This window comes from Rhinatrema bivittatum, chromosome 11 (assembly GCF_901001135.1).
Source record: "Rhinatrema bivittatum chromosome 11, aRhiBiv1.1, whole genome shotgun sequence".
Taxonomy (NCBI): domain Eukaryota; kingdom Metazoa; phylum Chordata; class Amphibia; order Gymnophiona; family Rhinatrematidae; genus Rhinatrema; species Rhinatrema bivittatum.
The window spans coordinates 52933720-52944785 of NC_042625.1; the positions used below are offsets into that span (position 1 = coordinate 52933720).

Sequence of the window (11066 nt, forward strand, 5' to 3'; positions counted from 1 at the left end):
TGTGAGGGGTAGTTCTAGGGTAAGTGACAGGAAGGGGTATTGTGAAGAGGAGGAGTAGAGTAAGGGACAGGAATATTAAATGTGAGGTGGTGTAGGGTAAGGGATTAGAAGGTGTAACGTGAGAGGAAATTGTCATGTAAGGGATGGAAAGGGGCAATGTGAAGGGGAGGTGTAATGTGAGGGAAGAGGTGTAGGGTAAAGTACGGGAAGCGGTAATGTGAGGGGAGGTATAGGGTAAGGTACGGGAAGGGGTAATGTGAGAGGAAGGTGTAGGGTAAGGTACAGGAAGAGGTAATGTGAGGGTGGAGGTGTTAGGATAAGGTACGGGAAGGGGTAATGTGAAGGCAGAGGTGTAGGGTAAGGTACGGGAAGGGGTAATGTGAGGGCGGAGGTGTAGGGTAAGGTACGGGAAGGGGTAATGTGAGGGCGGAGGTATAGGGTAAGGTACGGGAAGGGTAATGTGAGGGGGAGGTGTAGGGTAAGGTACGGGAAGGGGTAATGTGAGGGGGAGGTTTAGGGTAAGATACAGGAAGGGGTAATGTGAGGGGGAGGTGTAGGGTAAGATACGGGAAGGGTTAATATGAGGGGGAGGTGTAGGGTAAGATACGGGAAGGGTTAATATGAGGGGGAGGTATAGGGTAAGACATGTGAAGGGATAAAATGAGGGGAGATGCAGTTTGAGACTGGAAGGAATGATGTGAGGGAGAGGTGTAGGGTAAGGTACAGGAAAGGGTAATGTGAGGGGGAGGTGTGTAGGGTAAAGTACGAGAAGGGGTAAAGGAAAATTGGTTCTTACCTGCTAATTTTCGTTCCTGTAGAACCACAGATCAGTCCAGACTACTGGGTTTTGCATCCCTGCCAGCAGATGGAGACAGAGAAAGTTTCGCTGACACTATACTTAACCCATTGGGCCACCTGCAGTCCCTCAGTATTGACCTGTATCCAAGCCAAGATGACAGCAACAACCATAAATTTCTAAGCAAATTTGTTCCCCTCCAAGAACCAGAAGAAGATGAAGTTGCCCAAAAAGACAAAAGAAAACTCGTTTCCCAAATTTAACATAAGCGATCAGCATTAAAAACTTCCAACTGTGCACTATATACAAAGCAATAGTATGAGCGGCAGACTCTTCCCGCGCCCCCCCCGCCCAATCCTAGTAAATGGTACTACAGGAATGAAAATTAGCAGATAAGTACCAATTTTCCTTTCCCTGTACATACCCAGTTCGGTCCAGACTCCTGGGATGTACCTAAGCTTCCCTTAACTCAGGTGGGACATGGAGAGTTCCGCTCATAGAACCACACACAGCACACAGAAGCCAGAGCCCCGATATCCAAGCGATAATGTCTAGCAAAAGTGGGCACGACTTCCCAGTAGCCACTCAGCAAATTTCATGTGGAGACACCTGATGTGGCTCAGCGCAGGAAGTCACTTGAGAACGTATTAGGTTCAACCCTAAACACCCCAGCAGCGGGCACCTCCTTAGAAATATAAATTGACTCGACCACTTCCTTCAGCCACCGCACAATTGTAGCCTTAGATAACTTATTTCCCTTCTCTGGACCATTCCACAGTACAAAGGGGTGATGAGATCTATGGAAATCATACGTGACCTTTAGATACCTCAATAATGCTTGCCTCCAATCTAAGAGCCTTAGCTCCCCCACATGAGGCGTAAAGGAATCCAAATCCATAAAAGCTGGAAGCTCTACTGTCTAACTAAGATGGAACGCCGAGACTACCTCAGGCAGCAAAGAAGGCACCATGCATAAAGACACCCCCGAATCAGACATCTGTAGGAAGGGATCTCAACATGACAGTGCCTGGAGCTCTGAAATTCTCCTGGCTGAACAAATAGCAACCAAGAAAACCACTTTAACAATCAAGTCTTTAACTGTAGCTCTCTGTAATGGCTCAAACAGAGCTTCACACAATCCTCTAAGGACTACATTCAGATTCCAAGATGGACAAATGTTCCTCGCCTGAGGACACAAGTTCTTGGTTCCCTGAAGGAACCATAGAACATCTGGATGTGTGGACAGAAGATACCCCTTGCACCTTACCCCGGAGGCAACCCATTGTCGCTACCTGGATACTCAGAGAATTAAAGGCCAGCCCCTTGACCAGAACCTTTCTGTAGAAAAGCAAAAATATGTGACACCGTAGCCTGAACAGACTGAGGCTGCACTCCATCAACAGCAGACCAGGACTCAAAGATCCTCCAGATTTGCACATATGTCAAGGATGTAGAAGGTGGAAATAACCACTTTGGAATATCCCCTCCATCTCAGTGGTCTCCTCGGAAGTGAAGCCGTGAGACAGAAGTGAGCTACCTGACCCAAAAATATTGGGCCCTGGTAGAAAACAATCGACTGATGCCCAAACTTCAGGGGCCCATCTATGGCCATGTTGATCAGATCTGGGAAGCATGGTTGATGTGGCCACTTTGGAGCTACCAGGATCACGTTGTCTGGATGTTTCTCTATCTGTCGTAATCCCTTGTCCACCAGAGGCCGCAGAAGGTAAGACAAAGAAGAATCCCTCGAGTCCACAGCAGAACCAGAGCTCTGATTCCTTTGTACCGTATTCTGTTCAATGGCTGTAAAACCACGTCACCTTGGTGTTCTCTTTGGTCGGGTTATCCCCATCTTCCGTGAATGATCCACCTGAACATAGTTCATTCCGGCGATGTGAGGCACTGCCAGCCGCTCCAAGTGCTGTTCTGACTAGAGAATCAACTTCCAGGCCTCTCAAGCCGCTGCCTAATTCTTGGGTCTGCCTTGACAGTTGACGTAGTCCACCGTCATCTCATTGTCTGATAGGATCTGTACTGGAAGGCCGCGTAACTTTGGCAGATAGGCAAGCAATGCGAAATGCACTGCTCTTGTCTCTAACCGATTGTTAGGCCATGAGGCCTCCTGTTTCGACCATTGGCCCTGTGCTGACTGATCTTGCCACGCCACCTTCCATCCAGAGAGGCTTGCATAGGTGGTAACTATTATCCAATTCAGAATCTCCAATTCCGCACCATGCTCGAGTTTGGTGCGAATAAGCACCATGAAAAACTGTCCGTGGCTTCCCTCTCTAATGGATGAAGAAGATGAAACTTTTAATAATTGATTCCAGCGGGAGAAGATCCCCTGCAGAGGCTGCATATGTGCAAACACCCAATGCATTAATTCCAATGTCGATGCCATAGAACCCAGACCTGTAAATAGTCCCAGACCCTGGGCTCCGAAAGCTCTAACAGAAGTCTAATCTGACTGTGCAATTTCAGCACTCTCTCTCCGTGAGAAACACTTTCTCCACTAGTGTGTTGAACTGAGCTTCCAGATACTCCAGAGTTTATAAAAGGACTAAATGGCTTGTTACTAGGTTCACTCCCCATCCTAGAGACTTCAAGCACATCGGTACCTTTTATACTGATTGTCAACAGAGGTCATTTGATTTCACATGAATAAGCCAGTCATCCAGATACAGGTACACCAACAAACCCTCCTTTTTCAGTGCAGCTGCCCCCACCACCATCACCTTGGTTGAAGGTATGTGGAACTGTCACCAGCCGAAGGGAAGGGCTTGAAACTGAAAATGTTCCCCTAGGACCATGAACCTCAGGAATCTCTGGTGCTCCGCCTGATAATTATGTGCAGATATGCCTCTATCAAGGTGAGAGATGAACATAAGAAAATAAGAAAATGCCATACTGGGTCAGACCAAGGGTCCATCAAGCCCAGCATCCTGCTTCCAACAGTGGCCAATCCAGGCCACAAGAACCTGGCAAGTACCCAAAAACTAAGTCTATTCCATGTTACCATTGCTAATGGCAGTGGCTATTCTCTAGGTGAACTTAATAGCAGGTAATGGACTTCTCCTCCAAGAACTTATCCAATCCTTTTTTAAACACAGCTATATTAACTGCACTAACCACATCCTCTGGCAACAAATTCCAGAGTTTAATTGTGCGTTGAGTAAAAAAGAACTTTCTCCGATTAGTTTTAAATGTGCCCCATGCTAACTTCATAGAGTGCCCCCTAGTCTTTCTACTATCCAAAAGAGTAAATAACCGATTCACATCTACCCGTTCTAGACCTCTCATGATTTTAAACACCTCTATCATATCCCCCCTCAGTCGTCTCTTCTCCAAGCTGAAAAGTCCTAACCTCTTTAGTCTTTCCTCATAGGGGAGCTGTTCCATTCCCCATATCATTTTGGTAGCCCTTCTCTGTACCTTCTCCATCACAATTATATCTTTTTTGAGATGCGGCGACCAGAATTGTACACAGTATTCAAGGTGCGGTCTCACCATGGAGCGATACAGAGGCATTATGACATTTTCCGTTTTATTCACCATTCCCTTTCTGATAATTCCCAACATTCTGTTTGCTTTTTTGACTGCCGCAGCACACTGAACTGACGATTTCAATGTGTTATCCACTATGACACCTAGATCTCTTTCTTGGGTTGTAGCACCTAATATGGAACCCAACATTGTGTAATTATAGCATGGGTTATTTTTCCCTATATGCATCATCTTGCACTTATCCACATTAAATTTCATCTGCCATTTGGATGCCCAATTTTCCAGTCTCACAAGGTCTTCCTGCAATTTATCACAATCTGCTTGTGATTTAACTACTCTGAACAACTTTGTGTCATCTGCAAATTTGATTATCTCACTCGTTGTATTTCTTTCCAGATCATTTATAAATATACTGAAAAGTAAGGGTCCCAATACAGAGCCCTGAGGCACTCCACTGTCCACTCCCTTCCACTGAGAAAATTGTCCATTTAATCCTACTCTCTGTTTCCTGTCTTTTAGCCAGTTTGCAATCCACGAAAGGACATTGCCACCTATCCCATGACTTTTTACTTTTCCTAGAAGCCTCTCATGAGGAACTTTGCAAACGTCTTCTGAAAATCCAAGTATACTATATCTACCGGTTCACCTTTATCCACATGTTTATTAACTCCTTCAAAAAAGTGAAGCAGATTTGTGAGGCAAGACTTGCCCTGAGTAAAGCCATGTTGACTTTGTTCCATTAAACCATGTCATTCTATATGTTCTGTGATTTTGATGTTTAGAACACTTTCCACTATTTTTCCTGGCACTGATGTCAGGCTAACCGATCTGTAGTTTCCCGGATCGCCCCTGGAGCCTTTTTTAAATATTGGGGTTACATTTGCTATCATCCAGTCTTCAGGTACAATGGATGATTTTAATGATAAGTTACAAATTTGTACTAATAGATAAGTTACAAATTTTTACTAATAGGTCAAAAACTCTCCCTTGTATACCACTGCTATGAAGGACCTCAGAGTTTCCATATGGAAAAGGGGAACTTTGAAAGGCACATTTATCTTCTTTAAATTCAATATCTCTTGAATTCAATACAGACGGGAAAAGAAACAGGATGCTTAACTTAAAATTGACCTCCGGCCACACTAAACGTTTTCAGCGTCTGAGCCATCAGACTCTGGCCACGCCGAGCGTGTTCAGGGTCTGAACCAACAAACTCAGCAAGACATCTCTGTGAAAAAAGAAAAATCTGAGCAGAGTCAAAAGCGGCTCTCAATCATATGAAATTTCTCCCTCTTCTAGAAGTGAGAAAGCCTATTCTCCATCACAACCTTCCAATGTCTCATGATCCACACCCCCTTGAACATTACCAGGGGCAGCCTCCCTGTGGTATTTGTCTGCTGTGACTCACAAATGGGAGGCCCAAGCACATGATCCCTACATAGTAGGTTGCTTCGCCTTTGTTGGGCACCCCTGCAGAAAGGACTGCAGGCCCTGGAAACATTTCACCCAGGAGGAAGAGGATGGATCCATACCAGAGTCCATAGGCCCAAACTTGCTCACTCCAAGCTCTGTCAGGGAAGCTTCTGACAAGGGAGAACTGACCATTGCCTCGCCTCCCACTCCATGCCCACTCTAGAGACTTCATAAGCCGAGGGGATGTCTCAACATAGGCAAAAGCTGTAGTAGTCAAATCGCTTTGAGCATCTAAACAGCATTGACACAAACAGAAAGAGAGTGAGGACTGAATTGCTAACCGACGGCAAGCCTCACAGATAGCAAGGTGCTTGGACCTGTTCGTCCCTGGTGCCTAGCTCTCCTGAACTTCGGCTCCAGGTGGCCTCCTGTGCACACACCAATGCCACCTGGGCGTACACCCACACCCCTTCAGGATGCATGCAAATACGCGGTCATACGCCCACAAGTACATGAGCAGATACGAGCTTGTATAGGCCATGGTCGTATGCATTCAAGTAGCTACGCAAATACACACTCAAGTGCCTGCGCAAATATGCATTCAAGTCTAGGTCGCAGATGTGCATTCTCACATCTAAGCCATGGCCTTATGTGCACAGGTCCCAGCACATGCAATCACCGCACTGTGAGAATACGCACATACACCTATGCACGCAAGAAAAGAACCGTTGCAGTGGCCTACCATATGGCTAAGTAAAGTCTGCCTGCACCTTAGGCCTGGATTCATTTAACATCTGGCACTGAAAATCATTGGCCTGAAGAGCTTCTCAAAAGCTCGGGCCCTCTTGACTGGCCGAGAATCCATGGAGATTGGGGCCAAGAGCCAGCATCAGTCTAAACACTCTTTGCACATAAACAAATTAAAATTGACAGAAGACATCTTCTCCTCCTCAGTGCATGTGCCTCTCTGCACCTCTGCGGGACAGGAAACTGCCGGCGATAGTTGAGGAGGGGATTCCCCTGCCTCTCCTGCCCACACTGCTAAGGAATCAAAAATGGCTGCCGTTTCCACGCTGATGGGGCAAACCTCAGTGCTAGACCCTGTCATCCGTGAGGCTTGTTCTACCAGTGTGGCCATGCTTGATGCAGACCCCTGAATACTTTTGCTGCACGCTCTCGCTGTACCTCCCCATGCCAGCGGCACCACCAGCACCTTGACGGCAAGCAGTCCCTCAGTGCCACAGAGCCAACACCTGGTCTCCTCCACAGAAGCTGCTGAAAAACCTCATCGCTGAGCTCCCCAAGCTGCTGAGGTAGCTTCCCCCCCCCACCCCCCCCCCCCCCCCCCCCCCCCCCCCCCCCCGATCCTTGCTGTTGCACAGAGTCCTCTAAGTAGTTCTGTGGTTTTTTTTTTTTTATTTTCTAAGAACAAATAAAGATACATAGAAACTACAGATAAACATTCGTTTTAAACGAATTAGACAATTTCATTGAAGTTGTCTCATTCGTCATGGTTCAGGAGCACTCAAAAACGAAACATTTTTCTGAAATTTTGGAAAAATTCATATTTTGTGTTAGTGCACACTAACTTTAAAATGTTAGCGCGCACTAACTGCCATTAGTGCACACTAACACGAAATTCTGGAACCACGAACAAATAAAAACCAAATCGCAGAAAAAACGAAATTACCCAAGGGGGGACCCAAACCGAACCACAAAACGAAAAAAAAACCCCGAAATACATCTCTAATAGAAACCAATACTTTCCTTTAGTGCAGAGGTTCAGTTTCCAGGAGCGCAGACCAAATGGCAGATCAGAAAAAAGCCAGACCTTTTTTTTTTTCTTCAAAACTTTACCAGACTTACAATACCTACACCCTAGAATGGAACACAGAGCTGCTAGCAGAAAAAAAGAAAATCAGCCAAATTAAAAAAGAGACAGACTAAAAGAAAACAGCCGCCCTGAGCCTGTAGCTGCCTCAGCAGCCTCGTGAAGGGGAGGGATCTAGACCCACCAGATTTACACCGCACAGAAGAAAGGAGCTAGCGTACAAAAGGATCACCAACCCCCAGCTCATCTACCTCAGCCAGACAGGGACGGACCCACTAGGACCCAAAAACCACCTGGGATGAAGGCTTATAAATCCAAAACAATCTCTTGACTGCAGATCCTGCACCATCTACCCTCTGTTGGAGACAGAAATACTGAGGGACTGTAGCAGGTGGCACACTGGGTTATATACAATGTCAGTGAAACTTTCTCTGTCTCCATCTGCTGGCAGGGAGGCGAAACCTAGGTGTCTGAGCTGATCTGGGTATGTACAGGGAATGTGTGGTGTGAGTACAGATGCAGCTGGTTCTTTATGGCTTTACTCTGACCAACATGTGGTCTTACCTTCTCTCCAGGTGCCTAGAGACGATCTTTGAGGAGCCAAAGGAGAGGAATGGCTCTCTGATTGCTGTCAGCCAGCAGAAGAGGAAACGGCTTTTAGAATTCCAGGATTTCACCATTCCACGAAAGAGGAAATCCCGGGGCAAACTCAAAGTGCTGGCCAGTAACACACGTGGCAGAAAAGCTGCTGTTGAAGGCAGCGAGCTAGATGCCATCCTGATCCAGAAACTGACAGACCTAGAAGCCTTCCTTGCTGAGGAGGATGGGATGTCTGGGAGTTGAAGAGGAATGCTCATGCAGTCAGAAATGATATAAAGTTACACTTTAATGGGGGACAGAGGATTATACAGAACCACTCAGTGAAAAGAGATTAGTTCCTATTTTTTTCAATTAGAGTAAGCAGGATGTGAGCTGGGGCCTCCAGGCACTTCTGTTTCTTGTATATGATGCAATGATGGTGTAACGGATGGTTGTCCCTTCTGGAGCAGGGCCTGCCAAGCCTCTCCCGCTCCTCATGATCACGGTAGAGCTGAACTGGTAAATCAGGTTCTGAAGAAGTTTGGTGCTGAATCCTGCTGGGTTCTGAGCTGTTCCTCCATGGTCTTGATGAAGCTCCCTGGCAGTTATTTTGATAGTCTGCTGTGTCCTATGGATTGTATTTGGGGAAAAAATGGTCATGGAGCTGAGCTGCTCTGCTGGGATGCAGGCAATGTTGGTAGAGGGGCAGAGTTCTCCCCACACCTCCTTATTTATACTATGTTGAAACCTCTTACCTGCTGTTGTATCAGCCAGTCTAGTCTACAAGTGCTCACTCTCTCTTTATGATGTATCCCTTTTGGGGGGTGGGGGGTTGTCACCCTGTACTTTGTGGCATCCCCCTCCGTAGTGAGTGCCCTGTGCTACTGTGACATATTTTTCTAAGGGGCATCACCCTGTACTGCTTCTGTGACATACTGCTCAGAATGAAGTCACCCTGTGCCACTGTGGCCTACCTCTTGGGGAGGGGGGGGAAGGAGGCTTGGTGATCCTGTGCTACTTCTGTGGCATATCCCTCTGTGGGCGGAGGGTCACCCTGTGTTACTGTGAACCCCCCTTTCTAAGGGGGAATAACCCTGTGCTTCTCCTGTGGCATACTTGTTTGAAGGGTTTGGGGGGGGGGGGGTTCCTTTTTTATGTCAATTTACTCTAACAGGATACAGTGTCCATAGCTGTAGCCAAAGCAGTTAAGCCCCTAATATGATTTTTGTTTAACATAGAATACATTCCCAGGACATAACATAGAAAGACTTTGCAAGGTGTTTCATTGACTTGCAGATGGGAAATTATTTCTCTGAGTCCTGCTGGTGTATTGATCCTGCTGTGGCCCTGTGCAAGGCTGGTCCATACATTCTGGCTCCAGCCCAGGCTCCTGTGGCTGTAATGCTCTGGCTGCTTGCTTTGCATTTCTGTGATTCTTCATCAGAGGCTCCCTATCATGCACCAGAAAATTTGTCACCTATGTGACCCTGAAATTCTAATTTATGGAAAAAAAAAATAAAACTTTTGAGATAATGGCAGTCTTCTTATTGGTGGTCATCTTGCCCAACGAGATCAAGAAACCTAACTTGGTGCAGAAAAGATTTCCCCTGGTAAGGAAGCAGAGGCTGCCTGTTGGGTCCTGCAGCCCATCAGCCAGAATTGGATTGATTTCTTGTATTGCTTTTCCAAATTCATATTACTTGCTCTATTGGTATTGATAGCAGTGGGCTGCAAATGTGCAAAAGAGACAGTGCACTCTAAACCTAGTAGCAGACAGTATTCTTTTATATTTTAGGCTCTTTGATCTGTGTATGACCTTTGCACTGCAGAACTTGACCATCTGAAGCTTGGGAAGACACCAGCTCAGTGCTGCGTATGTCAGAGTCACGCTTCATCTTTTCAGGCCTCCAAATTCTCAATTGTCTAAGGTCACAAGGCCTTTAATCATTTGATGTCTATAGGAAAAATGCACAGTTCTTCTGCCACATTATAAACAGGTACCCAACAATAGTACTGGTGCCCCAGAAACATCGATTTTTGGTACCCCAAAAGATCCCCTAATTAGCTGGACAAGAAATACTCTAGGTTTAAATTTATTAACTCAAAATCAGAAGCCCTAATTCAGTGGTTCCCAACCCTGTCTTGGGGACCTCCAGCCAGTCAGGTTTTCAGGATTTCCACAATGAATATGCATGACATAAAATTTGCATGCACTGCCTCCATAACATGCAAAGTTTCTCTCATACATATTTATTGTGGATATCCTGAAAACCAGACTGGCTGGGGGGTCCCCAGGACAGGGTTGGGAACCACTGCCCTAATTATAAATGTCTTCAGTCTAGCCCAGGGGTGGCCAACTCCAGTCCACAAGAGCCACAGACAGGCCAGGTTTTCAGGGTATCCGCAATGAATATACATGAGATAGATCTGCAACGGAGGTGGTGCATGCAAATCTATCTCATGCATATTCATTGTGGATATCCTGAAAACCAGGCTTATTTTTGGCTTTCAAGGATGGAGTTGGCCACCCTTGGCCTAGCCTCTCCCCAGAACTGAATACATCTTTATCCCAGCCTCTCCCTGGGTGTAAATACACCTTCACCACAGCCTCTACCATATTGTAAATACTCCTTCAGCCCAGGTGCTCTCTGGGTGTAATTATACCTTCACCTCAGCCTTTCCACAGGTGTTAAACCATCACAGGGTCTTCCCAGTTCTATATATACCTTCAGCCCAGTGTCTTTCTGAGTGTATTTACATCTGAGGAGATGCCTTGTCTTCCAGACAATATATTTCTTGTCAAAATCTGGATCTTAGATTGTAATATGAGTTTGCTGGTAGTTTGTATAACAGTTTTGTTTTGTTCTATTTGGATTGAATCCCCAATAAAACTGTTTCCTTTTTGTCTCTAGACCAGTCCAGACAAAACAGGGTTTTCTACTT

At 46.1% G+C, this 11066-nt stretch overlaps 1 protein-coding gene across 6 annotated transcripts in view; it reads left to right on the forward strand.

Moving 5' to 3' along the window:
- PRR14L (proline rich 14 like) overlaps positions 1 to 10347 on the forward strand; it is an 84073-nt gene extending 73726 nt beyond the window's left edge. For all 6 annotated transcript variants that reach the window (XM_029571148.1, XM_029571150.1, XM_029571149.1 and 3 more), the window contains one exon: positions 8120 to 10347. In XM_029571148.1, the coding sequence (XP_029427008.1) occupies positions 8120 to 8387 (268 nt within the window). In that variant the 3' untranslated portion in view covers positions 8388 to 10347. The remainder of the gene's footprint in view (positions 1 to 8119) is intronic.
- The last annotated feature ends 719 nt before the right edge of the window (positions 10348 to 11066 follow it).